The sequence below is a fragment of the Ranitomeya variabilis genome, chromosome 4 (genome assembly GCF_051348905.1).
Source record: "Ranitomeya variabilis isolate aRanVar5 chromosome 4, aRanVar5.hap1, whole genome shotgun sequence".
NCBI classification, from domain to species: domain Eukaryota; kingdom Metazoa; phylum Chordata; class Amphibia; order Anura; family Dendrobatidae; genus Ranitomeya; species Ranitomeya variabilis.
In genome coordinates, this window is record NC_135235.1 from 90,886,300 (window position 1) to 90,910,135 (window position 23,836).

At 46.7% G+C, this 23,836-nt stretch overlaps 1 protein-coding gene across 1 annotated transcript in view; it reads right to left on the reverse strand.

Annotated features, from left to right (window-relative positions):
- ASAH2 (N-acylsphingosine amidohydrolase 2) overlaps positions 1-23,836 on the reverse strand; it is a 128,946-nt gene that overhangs the window by 15,188 nt on the left and 89,922 nt on the right. Inside the window, exons 16-19 of the mRNA XM_077258881.1 lie at positions 22,963-23,058; positions 19,823-19,918; positions 15,612-15,764; positions 13,525-13,584 (exon numbers count right to left, since the gene is read on the reverse strand). Of these exons, the coding sequence (XP_077114996.1) occupies positions 13,525-13,584; positions 15,612-15,764; positions 19,823-19,918; positions 22,963-23,058 (405 nt within the window). The remainder of the gene's footprint in view (positions 1-13,524; positions 13,585-15,611; positions 15,765-19,822; positions 19,919-22,962; positions 23,059-23,836) is intronic.

Genomic DNA, 23,836 nt, shown 5'->3' on the forward strand with positions numbered 1-23,836 from the left:
GGACCGAATGGGTCCAGGTTTGATCCCTGTACGACCGGCAGAACAAACCACAGGCGCTGGTACTGCCCGGGTACTGATCCGATCATCCTGAGAGAAGTTATCCCATTTATTAGATAATGGAATAAATCTTGCAGGGAGGCAGAGGGGTGGAGATTGCTAAGTCCACCCAGCTACAGGGGGAGGGACACGGCAGGGTTAAGAGCTGGAACATGTGGAGAGTGGGTGACACACAGAAGATGACCAGCTAAGAAACAGGGCATGCCAGCCAGAGGGGGGCAAGCACACGCTTTCTGGGGGCTGCCCGGCAACTAAAGTTTTGGACCTGCGGAACGCTGCGCCCCCCGGCTTCCACAAGCGACCTCTAACCTGGTAAAGTGACCTCCAGCTTTATACCTTAAGCCTTGTATCATTGTTGTTATATTGTACTCTGACTGTAACTCTTGATATATTGTGATTGTATATTTCTTGTAATTACCTAGTGCGCCCTTAAGGCAATTAAATAATAAATTAATTTTGGGCTGATCCTTTTACTCTGATTGCGAATCCTAGAATACCCAGTGTGGGTAACAGGGCAGTCTCCCCGGCGGCCATTTGCTCTAGGTGCAGTTCCCTTACTGACCTGAGAGACAAAGGGGGCGCCGGAGAGCTGTGCCTGTGTAGTGACGTCACGGATTGGTGACGTGGGAGGAACAGGGGGCTTCCTTCACAGTGGTGGCAGCGTACGTGGGATCAGAGTAATAGTGTGCGTGGGACCCCTACTCCCAGACACTAAAGACTACCAGTGGTAACTTTCGCTGCTGGGGTCTTAAGGTCAGCCCAGCACTAGACGGTCAGAGTGTAAATATAATCAGTTGTGTGCAAGGTCAGGGTTACAGCTGTGTCAGTAACCAGAGGTTCCAAAGATGGCAGAGGGCACCAGGAGTGCAGTGAGGGCGCAGGCCAGTGCTATGGTCGATGAGGAGGTGGTGGTGGACTTTACTGTTCAAGGCGAGGGGGAGCTCAGCCCAGACTCCCCAAGGAGCCAGCCACCTGTGCTTAGTCCGGCAAGGGACTACCCACCACCTACCCGCCCCAGCCTGTCCACATCAGAGGCCCTTGTTGCAGCGGCAGTGGCACGTCTCGAGGCGGGTAATGAAGACGCCTATATGAGACTCATGGCAGCTGCAGAGAAGGCAGCGGAGGCCGAGCGTGCAGAACGCCGTGAGGCAGCGGAGCGGGCAGAGAAAGCTGCGGAGCGGGCAGAGAAAGCTGCAGAGCGGGCAGCGGAGCAAGCAGCGGCAGAGAGAGCAGCGGAGCGCCAGCACCGACTGGAGATGGCTCAATACGGGCTCCCGCTGGACGCCCCAGCACCACCAGAGTCCAGGGTTTCCAAAGTCCGGGCCGAGGACTTCCCTCTGCTTGAGAAGGATGGAGACCTGGATTCCTTCTTGCTGGCCTTTGAAAGGACCTGCCTTCAACACCATCTGGCCCCGGCTCACTGGGCAAGATACCTGATCCCCGTTTGAGGGGTAAGTCCCTGGAAGTTTTGGGGGACTTACCTGCCGGGGCGGAGCAGGACTACAGCAGCATCAAACGGGCCCTGATCCAACACTACAACCTCACCCCGGAGTCCTACCGCAAGAAGTTCCGGAGCCTGCAGCGGGGCCCAAAGGACACCTGGACCGACCACATGCGGGCGTTGCTGAGAGCTGCAGAGCACTGGACCTCGGGTCTAGCGCTCACCACCCGCCAGGAGGTCCAGGAACTGTTCGTCACGGAGCAGTTCTTGTGGAACTGCTCAGAGGACCTTCAGCAGTTCCTTCGTGACCGGAAACCGAAGGGGGCTTCTGCTACAGCCGCCCTGGCAGATGAGTATGCCAATAACAGGGCGCCTGAGCCGAAGAAGCCTGCCAGCTGCACCTGGAGAGGGGGTAAGCCCAATCCTGCCCCTGTTTCCCCAGCCCCCAGAGTGCAAGGGGTGTACCCCCCTGCTGCCCTCTCCAGGCCAGGTGCAGAACCCAGACGTTGTCATCACTGCAACCAGCTGGGACACTTCAAGTCTGCATGTCCCCAGCGTCTTAAGGCCCCATCCCTGTCCCTGGAACCGTCCACTGTTTTATGTGTGGGAGGGGGTGGTGGGAGGTCCCTGGACAATTACCAACCCGTCACTATCGGCCGCTCAGCGGTCATGGGACTGCGGGACACAGGCGCTGAACGAACCCTGGTACGTCCTGAGGTGGTGTCCCCTCAAGACTTGGTGCCGGGGAGAACCCTTTCCGTCTCCGGAATTGGAGGCGTGGAACCGGCGCTGCCTGTCGCAAAGGTGTTTTTGGACTGGGGCGCCGGGAGGGGAGTGCGGGAGGTGGGAGTAACGTCAAATATTCCTGCCAATGTATTACTTGGGACCGATTTGGGGCGGATAGTGTCTCAGTATGTGGCCACTGAACCCCCAAGTTCGGCTCCCCAAGAATGTCATGACTCTACTGTGAATGTTGATGTGTTGAATGTGCCTCCAACAGTGGAGGAGGGATTGAAACCTGAGGGTAATCCATACACTGACACCACACACACAGGGCTCTGTTGTGAATTTGGATTCTGGGCTCCCCCGGTGGCTACTGGTGGAATTGAACTGGTGTTTTCATCTTCTCTGTTCACCTGTTCCCATCAAGATGTGGGAGTCGCTATATAACCTTGCTGCTCTGTTAGTTGCTTGCCGGTCAACAATGTTATCAGAAGCCTCTCTGTTAGTGTTGAGCATTCCGATGCTGCAAGTATCGGGTATCGGCCGATACTTGCTGTATCGGAATTCCGATACCGGGATTCCGATACTCTTGTGGTATCGGGTATCGGGTATCGGAACAACATTAATGTTAAAATGTGTAAAAGAGAGAATTAAAATAAAAAATATCGCTATACTCACCTGTCCGACGCAGCCGGGACCTCAGCGCAGGAACCGGCAGCGTTGTTTGTTTAAAATTCCCGCTTTTACATGGTTACGCGAAGTCCCGGCTTGTGATTGGTCAGGGCGGCCATGTTGCCGGGCCGCGGACCAATCACAGCAAGCCGTGACGAAAATACGTCACGGCTTGCTGTGATTGGTCCGCGTCCCGGCAACATGGCCGCCATTAACCAATCACAAGCCGTGACGTCACGGGAGGCTGGAAACGCGCTCATTTTAAAAAGGGCGCGTGTCCAGCCTCCCGTGACGTCACGGCTTGTGATTGGTTGCGTCGCGGTCAACCAATCACAAGCCGGGAGGCTGGACACGCGCCCATTTCAAAATGAGCGCGTCCAGCCTCCCGGCTTGTGATTGGTTGATCGCGGCGCAACCAATCACAAGCCGTGACGTCACGGGAGGCTGGACACGCGCCCATTTCAAAATGAGCGCGTCCAGCCTCCCGGCTTGTGATTGGTTGATCGCGGCGCAACCAATCACAAGCCGTGACGTCACGGGAGGCTGGACACGCGCCCATTTTAAAATGAGCGCGTGTCCAGCCTCCCGTGACGTCCCGGCTTGTGATTGGTCAGGGCGGCCATATTGCCGGGACGCGGACCAATCACAGCAAGCCGTGACGTAATTTCGTCACGGCTTGCTGTGATTGGTCCGCGTCCCGGCAACATGGCCGACCTGACCAATCACAAGCCGGGAATTCACGTAACCAAGTAATAGCGCGATTTTTAAACAAACAACGCTGCCGGTTCCCTCGCTGAAGTCCCGGCTGCGTCGGACAGGTGAGTATAGCGATATTTTTTATTTTAATTCTTTCTTTTACACATTTATATGGTTCCCAGGGCCTGAAGGAGAGTTTCCTCTCCTTCAGACCCTGGGAACCATCAGGGATACCGTCCGATACATGAGTCCCATTGACTTGTATTGGTATCGGGTATCGGTATCGGATTGGATTCCGATACTGTGACGGTATCGGCCGATACTTTCCGATACCGATACTTTCAAGTATCGGACGGTATCGCTCAACACTACTCTCTGTGCTTGTTCCTGCTCCTAGACAACTACTAGATAAGTTGGACTCTTGTCCATGTTTGTTTTTGCATTTTTGTTCCAGTTCACAGCTGTAGTTTCGTTACTGTGTCTGGAAAGCTCTTGTGAACAGGAATTGCCACTCTGGTGTTATGAGTTAATGCCAGAGTTTTAAAGTAATTCCTGGATGGTGTTTTGATAGGGTTTTCAGCTGACCATGAAAGTGTCCTTTCTGTCTTCTGCTATGTAGTAAGTGGACCTCAAATTTGCTAAACCTATTTTCATACTACGTTTGTTATTTCATCTTAATTCACCGCCAATACATGTGGGGGGCCTCTGTCTCCTTTTGGGGTATTTCTCTAGAGGTGAGCTAGGACTAATATTTTCCTCTGCTAGCATTATTTAGTCCTCCGGCTGGTGCTGGGCATCTAGAATCAACGTAGGCATGCTACCCGGCCACTGCTAGTTGTGTGTTAGGTTTAGTTCATGGTCAGCTCAGTTCCCATCTTCCAAGAGCTAGTTCCTATATATGCTGATGCTATGTTCTCTTGCCATTGAGAACATGACAGTTTGACCGGCCCACAAAGTGTTAATTGGTTGGGCTGAAGCAGGAGAAAAAGAAGTGTTTAAGGGAATTTTTTTTTTTTTTTTTTCCCTCAGAGTTTTGCTGCCTAGCCCTTAATTGCTGTCTAGCTGCTTCTTACCTCCTCTTAACCCTTGTATGGCTCTGTGTCCACCTGTTTGTAATGGATCTTCAGAGTGTAACTGCAGGTTTGAATAATCTCGCCACGAAGGTACAAAATTTGCAAGACTTTGTTTTTCATGCACCTGTATCTGAGCCGAGAATTCCTTGGCCGGAATTTTTCTCGGGGAATAGATCTGGGTTTCAGAATTTTCGAAATAATTGCAAATTATTTTTGTCCCTGAAATTTCGCTCTGCCGGAGACCCTGCACAGCAGGTCAGGATTGTGATTTCCTTGCTCCGGGGCGACCCTCAAGACTGGGCTTTTTCATTGACACCAGGGGATCCTGTGTTGCTCAATGTGGATGCGTTTTTTCTGGCCTTGGGGTTGCTTTATGACGAACCTCATTTGGAGCTTCAGGCAGAAAAAACTTTGATGTCCCTATCTCAGGGGCAAGATGAAGCGGAAATTTACTGTCAAAGATTCCGTAAATGGTCTGTGCTTACTCAGTGGAATGAGTGCGCCCTGGCAGCGACTTTCAGAGAGGGTCTCTCTGATGCCATTAAGGATGTTATGGTGGGGTTCCCTGTGCCTGCGGGTCTGAATGAGTCCATGACAATGGCTATTCAGATCGATAGGCGTTTGCGGGAGCGCAAACCAGTGCACCATCTGGCGGTGTCCACTGAGAAGTCGCCAGAGAGTATGCAGTGTGATAGAATTCTGTCCCGAAGCGAGCGGCAGAATTTTAGACGGAAAAATGGGTTGTGTTTCTATTGTGGTGATTCTACTCATGTTATATCAGCATGCTCTAAGCGCACTAAAAAGCTTGATAAATCTGTTTCCATTTGCACCTTACCGTCTAAGTTTATTCTATCTGTGACCTTGATTTGCTCTTTGTCATCTATTACCACGGACGCCTATGTCGACTCTGGCGCCGCTTTGAGTCTTATGGATTGGTCCTTTGCCAAACGCTGTGGGTATGATTTAGAGCCTTTGGAGACTCTTATTCCTCTGAAGGGGATTGACTCCACCCCATTGGCTAATAATAAACCACAATACTGGACACAAGTAACTATGCGTATTAATCCGGATCACCAGGAGATTATTCGCTTTCTGGTGCTGTATAATCTACATGATGATTTGGTGCTAGGATTGCCTTGGCTGCAATCTCACAACCCAGTCCTCGACTGGAGAGCTATGTCTGTGTTGAGCTGGGGATGTAAGGGGGCTCATGGGGATGTACCTGTGGTTTCCATTTCATCATCTATTCCCTCTGAAATTCCTGAGTTCCTGTCTGACTATCGTGACGTCTTTGAAGAATCCAAGCTTGGTTCATTACCTCCGCACCGAGAGTGCGATTGTGCCATAGATTTAATCCCGGGTAGTAAATGCCCAAAGGGTCGTTTATTTAATCTGTCTGTGCCTGAACATGCTGCTATGCGAGAATATATAAAGGAGTCCTTGGAAAAGGGACATATTCGTCCATCGTCATCTCCCTTAGGAGCCGGTTTTTTCTTTGTGTCAAAAAAAGACGGCTCTTTGAGACCATGTATCGATTATCGGCTTTTGAATAAAATCACTGTAAAATATCAATACCCATTGCCGTTGCTGACTGATTTGTTTGCTCGCATAAAGGGGGCCAAGTGGTTCTCTAAGATTGACCTTCGTGGGGCGTATAATTTGGTGCGAATCAGGCAGGGGGATGAGTGGAAAACCGCATTTAATACGCCCGAGGGCCACTTTGAGTATTTAGTGATGCCTTTTGGTCTTTCAAATGCTCCGTCAGTTTTCCAGTCCTTTATGCATGATATTTTTCGCGATTATTTGGATAAATTTATGATTGTGTATCTGGATGATATTCTGATTTTTTCGGATGACTGGGACTCTCATGTCCAGCAAGTCAGGAGGGTTTTCCAGGTTTTGCGGTCTAATTCTTTGTGTGTGAAGGGTTCTAAGTGTGTTTTTGGGGTACAGAGGATTTCCTTTTTGGGATATATTTTTTCTCCCTCTTCCATTGAAATGGATCCTGTCAAGGTTCAAGCTATTTGTGATTGGACGCAGCCCTCTTCTCTTAAGAGTCTTCAGAAATTTTTGGGCTTTGCTAACTTTTATCGTCGATTTATTGCTGGTTTTTCGGATATTGCTAAGCCATTGACCGATTTGACTAAGAAGGGTGCTGATGTTGCTGATTGGTCCCCTGACGCTGTGGAGGCCTTTCGGGAGCTTAAGCGCCGTTTTTCCTCTGCCCCTGTGTTGCGTCAGCCTGATGTTGCTCTACCTTTTCAGGTTGAGGTCGACGCTTCTGAGATCGGAGCTGGGGCAGTGTTGTCGCAGAAAAGTTCTGACTGCTCCGTGATGAGGCCTTGTGCCTTCTTTTCCCGTAAATTTTCGCCCGCTGAGCGGAATTATGATGTTGGGAATCGGGAGCTTTTGGCCATGAAGTGGGCTTTTGAGGAGTGGCGTCATTGGCTTGAGGGGGCCAGACATCAGGTGGTGGTATTGACTGACCACAAAAACTTGATTTATCTTGAGACCGCCAGGCGCCTGAATCCTAGACAGGCGCGCTGGTCATTATTTTTCTCTCGGTTTAATTTTGTGGTGTCATACCTACCGGGTTCTAAGAATGTTAAGGCGGATGCCCTTTCTAGGAGTTTTGAGCCTGACTCGCCTGGTAACTCTGAGCCCACAGGTATCCTTAAGGATGGAGTGGTATTGTCAGCCGTTTCTCCAGACCTGCGGCGGGCCTTGCAGGAGTTTCAGGCGGATAGACCGGATCGTTGCCCACCTGATAAACTGTTTGTTCCTGATGATTGGACCAGTAGAGTCATCTCTGAGGTTCATTCTTCTGCGTTGGCAGGTCATCCTGGCATTTTTGGTACCAGGGATTTGGTGGCAAGGTCCTTCTGGTGGCCTTCCCTGTCACGAGATGTGCGAGGCTTTGTGCAGTCTTGTGACGTTTGTGCTCGGGCCAAGCCTTGTTGCTCTCGGGCTAGTGGATTATTGTTGCCCTTGCCCATTCCTAAGAGACCTTGGACGCACATCTCGATGGATTTTATTTCAGATCTGCCTGTTTCTCAGAAGATGTCTGTCATCTGGGTGGTGTGTGACCGTTTCTCTAAGATGGTCCATTTGGTTCCTCTGCCCAAGTTGCCTTCTTCTTCCGAGTTGGTTCCTCTGTTTTTTCAAAATGTTGTTCGTTTGCATGGTATTCCTGAGAATATCATTTCTGACAGAGGGACCCAATTCGTGTCTAGATTTTGGCGGGCATTCTGTGCTAGGATGGGCATAGATTTATCTTTTTCGTCCGCTTTCCATCCTCAGACGAATGGCCAGACCGAGCGGACTAATCAGACCCTGGAGACATATCTGAGGTGTTTTGTGTCTGCTGACCAGGATGATTGGGTTGCTTTTTTGCCATTGGCGGAGTTCGCTCTCAATAATCGGGCCAGCTCTGCCACTTTGGTGTCCCCGTTTTTCTGTAATTCGGGGTTTCATCCTCGATTTTCCTCTGGTCAGGTGGAATCTTCGGATTGTCCTGGAGTGGATGCTGTGGTGGAGAGATTGCATCAGATCTGGGGGCAGGTGGTGGACAATTTGAGGTTGTCCCAGGAGAAGACTCAGCTTTTTGCCAACCGCCACCGTCGTGTTGGTCCTCGGCTTTGTGTTGGGGATTTGGTGTGGTTGTCTTCTCGTTTTGTCCCTATGAGGGTCTCTTCTCCTAAGTTTAAGCCTCGGTTCATCGGCCCGTATAAGATATTGGAGATTCTTAACCCTGTTTCCTTCCGTTTGGACCTCCCTGCATCCTTCTCTATTCATAACGTTTTTCATCGGTCATTATTGCGCAGGTATGAGGTACCGGTTGTCCCTTCCGTTGAGCCTCCTGCTCCAGTGTTGGTTGAGGGTGAGTTGGAGTACGTTGTGGAGAAAATCTTAGACTCTCGTGTTTCCAGACGGAGACTCCAGTATCTGGTCAAGTGGAAGGGATACGGCCAGGAGGATAATTCTTGGGTGAATGCATCTGATGTTCATGCCTCTGATCTGGTTCGTGCCTTTCATAGGGCCCATCCTGATCGCCCTGGTGGTTCTGGTGAGGGTTCGGTGCTCCCTCCTTGAGGGGGGGGTACTGTTGTGAATTTGGATTCTGGGCTCCCCCGGTGGCTACTGGTGGAATTGAACTGGTGTTTTCATCTTCTCTGTTCACCTGTTCCCATCAAGATGTGGGAGTCGCTATATAACCTTGCTGCTCTGTTAGTTGCTTGCCGGTCAACAATGTTATCAGAAGCCTCTCTGTGCTTGTTCCTGCTCCTAGACAACTACTAGATAAGTTGGACTCTTGTCCATGTTTGTTTTTGCATTTTTGTTCCAGTTCACAGCTGTAGTTTCGTTACTGTGTCTGGAAAGCTCTTGTGAACAGGAATTGCCACTCTGGTGTTATGAGTTAATGCCAGAGTTTTAAAGTAATTCCTGGATGGTGTTTTGATAGGGTTTTCAGCTGACCATGAAAGTGTCCTTTCTGTCTTCTGCTATGTAGTAAGTGGACCTCAAATTTGCTAAACCTATTTTCATACTACGTTTGTTATTTCATCTTAATTCACCGCCAATACATGTGGGGGGCCTCTGTCTCCTTTTGGGGTATTTCTCTAGAGGTGAGCTAGGACTAATATTTTCCTCTGCTAGCATTATTTAGTCCTCCGGCTGGTGCTGGGCATCTAGAATCAACGTAGGCATGCTACCCGGCCACTGCTAGTTGTGTGTTAGGTTTAGTTCATGGTCAGCTCAGTTCCCATCTTCCAAGAGCTAGTTCCTATATATGCTGATGCTATGTTCTCTTGCCATTGAGAACATGACAGGGCTCACAGGGAGGACAGGTGAGGAGACTGTAGGGGAGAGCTCAGAGGTGGAGGGAGGGGCTGCTATGGGCAGTGTAGGGCCCCTAAGTGAATCCAGCCTGCTGAGCCTAGGGCCCCTGCAGGAAGAGGAACAGGCCATGGGGGGAGGAGGCGTCCCAGGAGAGGAGCCACCAGGTAAGACCCCAGGGCAGGAGTTCCCTACGCCCGGGATGTCAGGAGGGCAGGGAAGTCTGCCTGACCCGGCGACTTGGTCAGGAGCCGGGGGGAAGCAGGCGCTACCCATGGGCACAGCGGTCGTGGCCGCTGTCACCAGGAGTGGGAGTGCCGGAGCCCAAGGAGCCTTGCAGAGGTCCGAAGGCTTCCCCCTCTCTGACCAAGTGGCGGCCGAGTCAGACAGCGGCCAGGAGACAGATCCCAGGGAGCTGACAGCGGATGTGGCAGTGTCGTCCATTCTCGCCACATCGAGTCAGCGATTTCAGGCAGCGTTGGAAGCTGATGCTAGCCTGAAAGCTCTCAAGGAGCAGGCGGCACAGCCTCCTGGGGAGTCAGACCGCGAGCGGGTGGTCTGGGACCAGGGATGGCTGTTCCAGGTAACGGTCCAGCAGGGTTCACCGGAGGCGTAGCCCAGGGACCGACAGTTAGGGGTACCCTATCCGCTCAGAGACAGAGAGGAGGAGGCAGAGACAGCCTCAGAGAGAGACAGAGGAGGAGGCAGGGACAGCCTCAGAAAGAGAGAGGGAGAGGCAGAGACAGCCTCAGAGAGGGACAGAGGAGGAGGCAGGGACAGCCTCAGGGAAAGAGAGAAGGAGGCAGAGACAGCCTCAGAGAGAGACAGAGGAGGAGGCAGGGACAGCCTCAGAGACAGAGAGGAGGAGGCAGAAACAGCCTCAGAGAGAGACAGAGGAGGAGGCAGGGACAGCCTCAGAAAGAGAGAGGGAGAGGCAGAGACAGCCTCATAGAGGGACAGAGGAGGAGGCAGGGACAGCCTCAGGGAAAGAGAGAAGGAGGCAGAGACAGCCTCAGAGAGGGACAGAGGAGGAGGCAGGGACAGCCTCAGAGACAGAGAGGAGGAGGCAGAGACAGCCTCAGAGAGAGAGAGAGAGGAGGGGGCAGGGACAGCCTCAGAAAGAGAGAGGGAGAGGCAGAGACAGCCTCAGAGAGAGAGGGAGAGGCAGAGACAGCCTCATAGAGAGATGGTGAGGCAGAGACAGCCTCAGAGAGGGACAGAGGAGGAGGCAGGGACAGCCTCAGAGACAGAGAGGAGGAGGCAGAGACAGCCTCAGAGAGAGACAGAGGAGGAGGCAGGGACAGCCTCAGAAAGAGAGAGGGAGAGGCAGAGACAGCCTCAGAGAGGGACAGAGGAGGAGGCAGGGACAGCCTCAGGGAAAGAGAGAAGGAGGCAGAGAGAGACAGAGGAGGAGGCAGGGACAGCCTCAGAAAGAGAGAGGGAGAGGCAGAGACAGCCTCAGAGAGGGACAGAGGAGGAGGCAGGGACAGCTTCAGAGACAGAGAGGAGGGGGCAGAGACAGCCTCAGAGAGGGACAGAGGAGGAGGCAGAGACTTCCTCAGAGAGAGAGTGGAGGAGGCAGAGACAGCCTCAGGGAGAGACTGAGGAGGAGGCAGAGACAGCCTCCGAAAGGGAGAGAAGGCCGAGACAGCCTCAGAGAGAGACAGAGGAGGAGGCAGAGACTGCCTCAGGGAAGGAGAGAAGGAGGCAGAGACGGCCTCAGGGCGAGACAGAGGAGGAGGCAGGGACAGCTTCAGAGACAGAGAGGAGGGGGCAGGGACAGCCTCAGAGAGAGAGGAGGAGGCAGAGACAGCCTCAGACAGAGGGAGGAGGAGACAGAGGCAGCCTCAGAGAGAGGAGGAGGAGGGGGCAGAGACAGCCTCAGACAGAGAGAGGAGGGGGCAGAGACAGCCTCAGACAGAGAGAGGAGGAGGCAGAGACTGCCTCAGAGAGACAGAGGAGGAGGCAGAGACAGCCTTGGAGAGAGACAGAGGAGGGGGCAGAGACCATGGTAATGCTGATGGGTTGTCCCGGCAAGGAGAAGGTGCGGAAGGGCGCACGGAGGAACACAGGAATGTGATGCCCCCTAGCGCCCTCTAAAGCAGGGAGGTGTGATGAGGGAACAGCCGCCATCTTGGACGGGCATACTAACACAGATTGGCGTGACTCCATTTTGTCTCCTGGTCACAGGTCTGCAGAGAGGAGTGCTCCTGGCCCCCACCTTTTCTAATGAACATAGTGCCTATTAGTATGGTAATTGGCTGAGCTCAGTGTAGATTGCAGAAGGTACTTCAAAGCTCAGGGAGGAAGCCACACCAGCAGGGGGCTTGGAAATGCCTGGGGGCTTAATTAAACCACGCATGTCAAGTGGCCACTGGATACACATCTCTTATGGCTGTCCAGTCAAACCGTCTCAAACATGGAATCGTGAATTATGGACGCATCGTCCGAGGTACCGGCTCATAAAAAATATTCCCCTCGTCCTAAAGAAATTGTGCATCTAATAGTGCGACTCCTGTGTCCCTGGGAGGTCTGAAACCCGAGATATAGAGATCAGCCTCCCACAGGGACCGAATGGGTCCAGGTTTGATCCCTGTACGACCGGCAGAACAAACCACAGGCGCTGGTACTGCCCGGGTACTGATCCGATCATCCTGAGAGAAGTTATCCCATTTATTAGATAATGGAATAAATCTTGCAGGGAGGCAGAGAGGTGGAGATTGCTAAGTCCACCCAGCTACAGGGGGAGGGACACGGCAGGGTTAAGAGCTGGAACATGTGGAGAGCGGGTGACACACAGAAGATGACCAGCTAAGAAACAGGGCATGCCAGCCAGAGGGGGGCAAGCACACGCTTTCTGGGGGCTGCTCGGCAACTAAAGTTTTGGACCTGCGGAACGCTGCGCCCCCCGGCTTCCACAAGCGACCTCTAACCTGGTAAAGTGACCTCCAGCTTTATACCTTAAGCCTTGTATCATTGTTGTTATATTGTACTCTGACTGTAACTCTTGATATATTGTGATTGCATATTTCTTGTAATTACCTAGTGCGCCCTTAAGGCAATTAAATAATAAATTAATTTTGGGCTGATCCTTTTACTCTGATTGCGAATCCTAGAATACCCAGTGTGGGTAACAGGGCAGTCTCCCCGGCGGCCATTTGCTCTAGGTGCAGTTCCCTTACTGACCTGAGAGACAAAGGGGGCGCCGGAGAGCTGTGCCTGTGTAGTGACGTCACGGATTGGTGACGTGGGAGGAACAGGGGGCTTCCTTCACATACTGTTTAAATGTTTTGCTCCAAATACAGTTTTTCTTGAACATGGTTTTGCATCCACTCAAAGCATTGATATTAGGACTCATACAGCACAGTTGTAACAAGGCACGCACCACTTAATAAATTAGATGCATCTAAATAATGCGCCTCCTCCAGAAATGTACTTCAGTGTTATTGATTACAGAAGGTATAGGGTATACTTTGAGACCACCATTAATGTGGAACAACAATTTTTCCTTCATTGCACATGATACATAGAGCAGATATTGCAAGAAAACAAGTATGACAGGTTCCCTTTAAATAATAAAATGCTGGTATCCTGCAGTCACCACTAGAGGGAGCTCAGGAGCACACTGAAGACAGACATTTCTATCTAATGGAAGAAGCCCCTATCCACCATGGGCTCCTCCAAATAAGAAAACCTGAGCTCTGACCCACTATAAAAATCTCAAATAAAATTAATCAGCACAAAATTTTTGAAGTAAAAACAAAATATTATTTTTATTGCAAGTATTCTGTAAAGGTTGATCAAGTAATTTTGTTCTGTAAATGTAGTCTTGTAATATCAGAATGCAGTCGTGAGCTCATCCAATCCGCAGATTTGCTGAGAAAAGCCTCTTTTAAAATGTTGTGACCATACAATTATCTATGTGGTAAAGCTATTCAAGCGTTCAATTCTAGCCTATAACCAATGCTGCTGTATAATAAAAATCCAGGGATCCTTATAAAATGATAAAATTGTGAATCCACCTACCATATAAGTCACAGAACTTCTGGGGTTCCCGGCAACAAATGTAACCGAAGCGACGTCACCCTGTGAGTATCATCACATAAAAAGAGAGTTTAATGGGGTAGTCTGGTTTTATGGAACTAAAATGTAAGGAGCTTCCGAATATCTCAGCCATGTGAGAATTTCATAATGGCCAGACATAGGCCAAATGGGTTTCCGTTATGTAAAATTTGTACATTTGGAAAGAATATTTCTGTAACCGGAAGCCGCTACTGTGCTGTAAAGCTGCTGACTGCACTTTTCCGTACAAGATTCATGTGTTTGTTTTTTACATGTAATGGATCATTTTAAAAGGTTTCAACAAAATAAACACGTTATTGATTTATCCTAATATGCTTTGTTTCAACTTCACAATTATCAGTATGTATGTTTTCAGTCAAAGAATGGCAACATTCTGGAAACAGCCATAAGCCTATGTTCCCACATAGCATTACATCTGCGTTTTTAATGTTGCACTTTTTTGCACAGAAAATCTTCTGACTTTAATAATTGAAGCAAAATGGGTATGAAAACTCGTGGTTATTGTGCATTTAAATGGACTCTGTCTGCACAGAATGACTGTTCAAACAAAGCACAGGCACTTAGTGCACCATGGTGTGGCCAAACATATGAGTACCTTACTGGTGATCCCTCTATCTCCACTCTTCTCTGGCTCCATAAAACCAGAGCTGTCAATCAAAGAACTGGTGGAGAGTGGCAGATAGAAGAAAAACAAGCAGGTGGGAAGGTGCACTTAAATATTTGGCCACACCACGGTGCACCAAGTGCTTGGTTTGAACAGTCATTCTGTGCTGTCAGACTTCCTTTAACAACTCTTTTTGGCAGTGTGTTTTTGGTGCTTTTTTCCATACAAGCTTCCATGGAATAAATACATGTAAAAAGTGCATAAATCCAAGTGCTTCTGTGCTTAAAAAAACATTATTAAGGCTACATTAAAAACTCTTAAAAAGAGGAAAACACTGTAAAAAAAAAAATTTCAAAACAGATTGCTATTGCATGTTTTGGTGTAGTTACATGCAGAAAATAAACAGTGGGAAAAAATGCAACATTTTTGCACGTGGGAGCATGATCTTACAGTAACAACCTGCCTTTTTCTTGGTGTTTTTTACAGATTTTTGGAGGATTTTCACGTCCTCCTTTTCTGGTTTAGTTGTTAGAGTAGGACTCACAAGCGTGAGGACCCGTGAAGTGGGTTGGGGTTGTGAGCTTCCGTATTTTGTCCAGAATATCAACTAATACCTCACATATATTGCTATGTGTTTTTTGCACTTCATATCTTTTCAGGGTGCAGTTAGACCCAGATGGCTCTGTAAACTGTGGCCTCTGTTCACACAGGATGCATTTTAGTTAACACTGGGCAGCCCGCCTGATCTAAGAGTATGGGCGTCAGTAATAGGCTGTGAGCCAGATGCTCTGCATCTCCTGTGTGTGAACATTGCCGCATACAGACTGTATCTTTCTGTACACTGGTGTACCAAACTGCCAATCCCTGATTGTAGGCTGGCTGTTTCATTGGTATTACTGCACCTGTGTAGCCGCCATCTTTAATTGCGTCCACTGCACCCTGTTAGTGCTTTTGCTTTGAGGCCTGGGCAGGTAAGCGCCTCTGCCTTTTTCTTGGTGCTTTTTATTTACATATAGGGTTTATACAATATACTCAGCATGGTGAACTAGGCCCCTAGGACCTCAGGACTCTAGAGCCTAACAACCAGGCAATCCCCACATGTATTCAAGCTGTCTAGCAACCGCAAATCATGCAGCTGTGTCGACATAAACTAAATCTCCAAGCATGCTGAAATACTTGGAGACCTCCCGAGCACGCTCGGAGAAACTCGAGTAACGATCATACTCGCTCATCACTAATGATAATGGTAGGAAGGGACATAACAGAATGTCTCCAAACCTCGCACTTCCAACCCTACACCTCTTATATATTACACAATGTAAGAAATCTTCTCAAACTGTTGAAATGAAAACACTGGCAACATACGTACGACAAAAGCGGAAATGTGAATGGGGCCTTATATGAAGGTAAAAATCGCTTCACTTACAGGTAAGTAGTGTGGCTCAACATCCTCCAGCACACTTCCAAATAGTTTGTCGGCAGGAGCCTTGTCTACAGGGATGAAGGGCAACAAACTATTAAGATCAGACTCATTAAAAAATGGAGGCTGTGGTCCCCTGGGCAGTTCTGAGACTGTGTCCTAGAAAAGAAAGTAACTGAATAATTACCATGTAATTCCTGTTGTCGGCATTTTTAAACGACAACTCAAGGCAACGCTAATATTTAGCACATGGCCTGTGGGGTTGTGCATGAAATAGGTAGTCTGTCATTGTTGTCCTTTGGTACCCTGTCATGTACAGCCCTCTCAGGCCATGTAGTAAGGCCATGTTCACACGTTCAGTATTTGGTCAATATTTTACCTCAGTATTTGTAAGTCAAGACCTGGAGTGGGTGATAAATCCAGAAGTGGTGACGTGTTTCAATTATACTTTTCCTCTGATTGTTCCACTCCTTGTTTTGGCTTACAAATACTGAGGTAAAAAAACTCACCAAATACTGAACGTGTGAACTTGGCGTTAGGGTAATTGCACACAATGTCTTTTTCAGGCGAGTTCAGTCCAAAACCCACCTGAAAATGCTATACACTAAAAAGAATGAACATATGCATTTCCATGTAAAAACAACTTGCTGTTGATATGTTGTGTCTTTTAACCACTTCAGGTATCCCGAGACGTCAAGTGGTTAAAAAAAGTGAGCAGACCACTCTTCAGGGGTCTTCTGTTGTGAAGACTCTTTGTATTTTACAATACAAGTAGATGGGAAAGCTCAAAAAACACTTGAGTTTCTTCATTGCTGAATGAAACTAAAAAGAAAAAAAATTCTGTAAAAGAGAAACCCCAAAAATGTGGGAAAAATGCTAAAAAAAAAACAACCTGTTGGTGGCCAAAAGAGTAAAAAATGTGCTCACTAAATCACTAAAAACGCTAAAATGTCCTTACTGGGACAAAACCACTGGCATTTCCTAAAGCCCCTTTCTCAGGAAAAACTCAGCAGATTAATCCACTTGGTGCAATTTATTAAGGGGCTGACGCCTGAAATCTAGCATAGACACCTGAATAAGATGCAATATTTTAGTGAAACTCAGGATTTTACGCACCAGTCCTGGCAGCTATGCCAATATGGGTGTGGCGTGGACAGAACATGGGTGGTCACGGCGGGTTCATGTCCACTTGTCAATTTCATCATGTTTCGCCACTAAAGTGGTATAATTTACACCACAAATGTATGCCTGCCCCTGGCTGTTTCCATTACTGAAGACTGCGCACACTGGGTACCAGACTCTATTGATTCGTTAATGCATCTCATCATTATTCTGCAGCGGGCGCTTTATTAAGACTGGCATGGGCTACACCAGTCTTATTGAATCACCACTATCTTTTTTTCTTCAAGATTTTTTCATATTTCTTTCTCTGTATATTATCACTGTTCCCTCTCTATTTTTCCTAATCTGACATCTTCACTAAAAGCTGAAAAAGACAAAAATGTCTGCAGGCATGTATATAGACACCACCAACAGGTATGTAAAATCATCACGCATGATGAAAAAGATAAAATATCAAATCAGCTAAAACACCAAGCATTCCTTTTTTACCATTATAAAGTAATACCTCCTTACAGAGCAAGCCCAAAAATTGGGAGACATATACGCTAACACCTATTGATGACAGTATGGTAGCATAATTCCAGAATCAGAAAAGAAACAAGCTAAAATTAATGAGAAATCAAAAATCAAATGTAAATCTGATGGCATCAGTATAAAGATGGTTATGAATACAGGTAATAACACAAATTAATTTAACAAGCAGGAGCTGTACAGTAAATCATTGCGTAAGAGCCACCATATTCACCATATTCTCCACATTATCTAAAGCTGACCATAACGACGTTTGTTGATGGGTCCTGCCAAAGCAGCGTTCACACGTCATTACATGACATTTCTTCCCATATTCACCAGTACTAAACCAAAATTATGAACAATCCAGATGTCAGTAAACATTCAAGTCACAAGTGGGACAATTTGTCTGTGTCGATACAGGGATGATTAGACTTAAGGTACCTTCACACGAAACGACATTATAACGATATCGCTAGCAATCCGTGACGTTGCAGCGTCCTCGCTAGCGATATCGTTTCGTTTGACACGCAGCAGCGATCAGGATCCTGCTGTGATGTCGCTGGTCGCTGAATAAAGTCCAGAACTTTATTTGGTCGTCCGATCGCTGTGTATCTTTGTGTTTGAAAGCAAAAGCAACGATACCAGCGATATTTTACACTGGTAACCAGGGTAAACATCGGGTTACTAAGCGCAGGGCCGCGCTTAGTTACCCGATGTTTACCCTGGTTACTAGCGTAAAATGTAAAAAAAACAAACAGCACATACTCACATTGCGTCCCCTGCAGTCTGCTTCCTCCTCTGACTCAGCGCCGCAAAGTGAAAGTGAAAGCAGCACAGCGGTGACGTCACCGCTCTGCTCTCACTGTACGGCGCTCAGTCAGTGTCAGGAAGTGGACGCAGGGGGACGTGAATGTAAGTATGTGCTGTTTGTTTTTTTTAGATTTTACGCTGGTAACCAGGGTAAACATCGGGTTACTAAGCGCGGCCCTGCGCTTAGTTACCCGATGTTTACCCTGGTTACCAGGGGACCTCGGCATAGTTGATCGCTGGAGAGCGGTCTGTGTGACAGCTCTCCAGCGACCAAACAGCGACGCTGCAGCGATCGACATCGTTGTCGCTATCGCTGCAGCGTCGCTTCGTGTGAAGGTACCTTTAGACCTGCTCAACCTCTCACTCCTTTGTTACTAAACAGAATCATAAGATTACAACCAGAGAGCATAAATGTACACTGATTGGATTGCAAATGTAAGGATGTAAGACTATGTTGCAGAGTTCCTGCCCCTGAAGACACCAATCGCATTGTGTGTGAATAGTGTTGTTACGGGTTTACAACGACAGAGAGGAGCCAGAAGACTGCAGCGTCTGATTTCTCCTACTCCTGCACCGACTTTCTTATTAAACGGTGTAAATTTCTTTTGGCAGAGCAGGAATTAATCGGCTCAGTTGAGAGCTCCTGGAGCAGTGCATTGTTAGCCACTTCCATCTCCTATATAACCTGGGTCCTGACTAGCACTCATTGTCAGAGAAAGCTTATGCTGAATTGCTGGAGGTTGTTACTGGAGAAGGCATTTGGTGGATTTATCTGTGAATGAAGCTAGGTTTTGAGTGTGTAACAATTCCCTTTCTTCTTCTCTTTTTGTTTAACCCCATCCTCCATTTCCCGATGCATTCCTCTGTTACATGTGTGAGTATATTTGTATGTTTGGTTAGTCTGGTTTGGTGTAACATGGTATACTACTACTCTCCTTTTCTCAGGGTGGGGGAAGGGTACAGACTGAGGGCGGATTCAGGAGCTAAGCCAGGTACGTGACCTCGGCATCTTCACCATCAGAAGTAATCCGAGGAGCAGGGTGAGGTAGGGCACCCCCTAGTATTAGGGAAGAGAGGACTCGCTGATCCAGATTGTGGCATTCAGAGTGGGTTGTAGTGACGTAGGACGAAACAGTGTGCCTGCAAATCCCTGGAGTAGAACTACAGAGGAAGGATACTGTGTGAGGGGAAAATGCTTTATACCGTAGAGGAAACAACCATAAGACTTTGTGCCTGTTCTCCCTGGTACATAACCTATGCCAAATTATCAGTCAGTAAAGACTCTATGCATGAATGACCATCTCCTTTGTTGAACTGTGGAACCTATAACCCTGGCCAGTCAACGCCACCGGCTACATGCAGCCTACAAGGGCATGATGCCCTCACAGCACAAGCCCACACATCCAGTCAGGACCCACACTTTCATGTAGCGAACCAAGGCATAAAAAGAGCCGAGTGCCTCTCCTGCAGCTACCGCCCTGCACCACACTACAATAACATGAATAAAAGCTCCTGTATCTTCACTCCTGGGTTTTCTACAAAATTGTAAAGTTGTAAAGGTAATAGTAAGCCAATGGTAACATGTTCAATATTCAGATGGGAATTCCACACCTTGGTCCTGACAGAATCTACTGACTTTCCTCAGTAAATGCATACGAAACTGTGAATCTGTGCAACTCTTATTGACAAAAAAAACTGGTGAAAAAGCCTCACTTAAAAAAAAATTCAACTGTTTAAACTGATTTTGATGCAGAAAAACAGACTTCTATTACCTCGGCAATTGCTTTCGCCAGACCACTGAACTGCTGTATGTAAGCAGAAAGAGTGTGCGGCCCAAAAATAGTAGATGCAGCCTCGTATCTTTGAGCCTGTAATTGGAAAAACAAGTGTGTTGACATTAATTATCAGTTGGGGGTGAATTCGGTCATTAGCATTCCAGAGGCAATTACTGATAAATTATTTACATAGAAAATATATTACTCCACATTTATGGTTCTGATCAAAGTTTACTCAGCAGAAGAAGCAGAAGATGACAATGCAAAAATACACAAACAAAAAACAAGAAATTAAAGGATTTTGCAGGATTAGGAAAAAAAATATTTTTTTCTAGAAACAGCGCCCCCTTCTCCACAGGATGGGGTTGAGCTTCAATGCTAAATCTATACAAAGGCAGATCATTTTTTAAAATTCTAGAGAAACATTTTATAAGGAAAATGTGATACCACAAATCCTCACATTCTTTATTTATCCTATTTATTTTTCCAATTAAAATTAAAACTAAATTTACAGTTAAGATCATTTCTGTGTCCCAGGAAACTCACACAGTCTTATATTTGGCAGCAAGATAACTGACTTTTAGTTCACATATAGGCAATTATGTCTCTAACCTTTTCCTTGCTTTATAGGTTTCCTAAATGTTAAAAAACCTAAATCTCAAGCTATTATTTCTATGACAGCCATCTCATAAGATTGTTGACTTGATGAGAAGATAAAACTAATGGCACAGTCTGGAGCCACGAAGTGAATCTTTAAAGCCTACCACAAGCCATCCAAACAGTTCCCCCTTATGCTCTTCCTCAAAGAAGTTGACTTTAACAAGTATTCCTCATTTTAGACACTGATTGGAGGCTTCTTCACTAGTGGTCCCAGTGTTGGTCAATACGTCAGTCAAAGTTCATAATGTAATACCCTACAAGAAAAAAAGTAAACTTCTGATCTAAGTATATACCGATAAGAAGAAACCAGAAGGAGCAGTTCCCAATATAACAAATTTTATTAAATCTAAAATAGTAATCACATATAGCAAATCTCATATAGGAGTAATTACAAGAGATACAAATCAGGTGGTGAGACCACCCACGACCCGGTGACCGCAGAAATACAAAGACAGAAGCAACAGGACTCTAATATCCAGACCATAAATCAAATAGCATGGAGTGCCATACCACAGATAGTGAGCCTGGGTAGAGACATGGTGCACATGTGCCTGTGAATATACACAAATAAGAACATAGGCCTAAGAGGATAACAGACTGGATGCCCCAAAAGAAATAACTATAATGCCTGAATAATGGAGCCCCAACCCACTATTGCACATGTCCCAATGGCCTTAGATGGCAGCACTAGTCCCAGTTAAATGCATATAATGTGGTGGACACATAATACCTGTAGTCATTGTGGTCTAGATACGGTCCCGTCGCGTTGAGAACCTCGACGCGCGTTTCACCACACCAACGGTGACCACAATGACTACAGGTATTATGTGTCCACCACATTATATGCATTTTACTAGGACTAGTGCTGCCATCTAAGGCCATTGGGACATGTGCAATAGTGGGTTGGGGCTCCATTATTCAGGCATTATAGTTATTTCTTTTGGGGCATCCAGTCTGTTATCCTCTTAGGCCTATGTTCTTATTTGTGTATATTCACAGGCACATGTGCACCATGTCTCTACCCAGGCTCACTATCTGTGGTATGGCACTCCATGCTATTTGATTTATGGTCTGGATATTAGAGTCCTGTTGCTTCTGTCTTTGTATTTCTGCGGTCACCGGGTCGTGGGTGGTCTCACCACCTGATTTGTATCTCTTGTAATTACTCCTATATGAGATTTGCTATATGTGATTACTATTTTAGATTTAATAAAATTTGTTATATTGGGAACTGCTCCTTCTGGTTTCTTCTTATCGGTATATATATGAGTGTGAAGGTATTATCCCCTCTGGTGTCTCACTACATTTATATATGAGGTGGTCTCTTTCAGTATATATTCTGATCTAAGTAGGCTTATTTTTATGGATTATGGAAGCAATGATGTCAAGGGGGAAGCAAATTTACGGACCTGGATTGGCTGTTTTTGTTAATTAAAAAATTGAGAGACAACGCAGTTAATGAGTTAAGTCAAAACACTTTCCAGTTATGCTAAAATCAGGAGTGTGACCAAATCTTAGTGTCTTCATGAAAATGAGGTTTATTATTAGTAATAGTGAAAATAGCTATTCCATGAGTTCTTGTGGTGCAAGAATATGGTTAATCTAAAAAAAACACAGCCTAATAAGGGACACATCCTGGAATCAGGCTCTCTTGTTCAACATTATGCTGCTCTCGAATTAAATAGCAAAAACCTGTTGACAGATTCTCTTGAAGACAACATAATACAACATTACTATATTGCTATTAGGTCCTCAGCTATTTTGCTTTGATACAAAAATACTTTTTTTATTTAAGCAGAAATTCGTAATTGTTATGCAACTCCAGCCATCTATGCAAATATATCCTTATCGTATGCATAGCATGTAGAGATGTATGGCTTTTTATCTAAAGGGGTGGTCATTCTGGACTAAAAAAAATGGATTTTATCTAAGGCAGGAGGAACAAATAATTGGATCATACAAAGAAGAGTCCACAGTTCCAATGTAAGGTATTCCGGTTTATTTTCTATCTAAGGCTATGTGCACACGTTGCGGATTTGGCTTAGGGATTTCTGGTGCGGATTCTGCAACTCTTGGCAGAAAAAGCAGGTGCGGATTTGACGCTTTTTTTGCTCGGATTTTGTGCGGATTTTTTGCGGATTTGCTGCGTTTTTTACCCCTGCGGATTTCTATAATGGAATGGGTTCAAAAAACGCTGCAGATCGGCACAAAAGAAGTGACATGCTACTTCTTTTAATCCGCAGCGTTTACGCACAGAATTTTCCGCACCATTAGCACAGCATTTTTTTTTTCCATTGACTTACATTGTACTGTAAATCACTTGCGGATCTGCAGCATTTCTGCACCACAAAAAACACTGCGGATCCGCAGGAAATCCGCAACGTGTGCACATCCCCTTACAGGACTGAGACAGCATATATGATTGGTCCAGAAATGACTCATCCCCTCCTCCCCACCAGAATAATGGGTTTTATTACCTCATATTCTTCAAATGTTGTAACGTAATGTGTATATACATTGCTCAACCCAGAAACAACCACATCGATGTCCTTGGCACCTGATGGATCCAGTTCCTACAAACATAAGTTCAAACTAATATATAAGTAAGAAATATCTCAAAGGAACATATCCAATGATAGAAAGTCATGATATGATGTATCTGCAGGATGTGTAGGATATGCTAAAATGTTCTAATAATTGAAGGTCCAACGGCCCCAGCGATCCTTCCAACACAGAGGTCTACCCACTGAGCAGGGATGTGCAACACTGTACACTTTACAGGAACTATGCCATGTTACAGCTCTCGGCATAGCAAAGTGGCTGGGAGCACCACTGTGCAGGCAAAATACCAAAGCGAACCTGGAATACCCCTTTAAATAGTAATGTATTATTAAACAAATGTTAAATGTGCATAATATACTTTATTTATATTCTATTTATATAACTATGATTATTCTTTAGTCTAATAGGTATTTTCTATAGAAGTACATTGGCTAAACATTCCCGCTGTGTTGTTCATAATGTGACCACAAGCCTTAGATAAGTTTTGCCAAAAGCGATCTCTTATAATTTACCTATATACAGGAAACCATGAGCGAGAATGGAGAAAGCCACTTCCAGACCCATTTGGCAGCCACTTATGTGTCTGCAGAGCAAAAGTATAAAAAAATTGTAAACCGCACCTCCCCGATCCTTATGTCCCCCAATATCATCAGTCAGCGGAGAAATAGGAGCTCCCATATATATTAGAGGGTCGCCCAATTCATTAAAAGCAGCAATTTTGTCTGACTGTAATCTATATGTATAGGAGCCTGTAGACTATGCACTAAGCTATCATGGCTGACTACACTT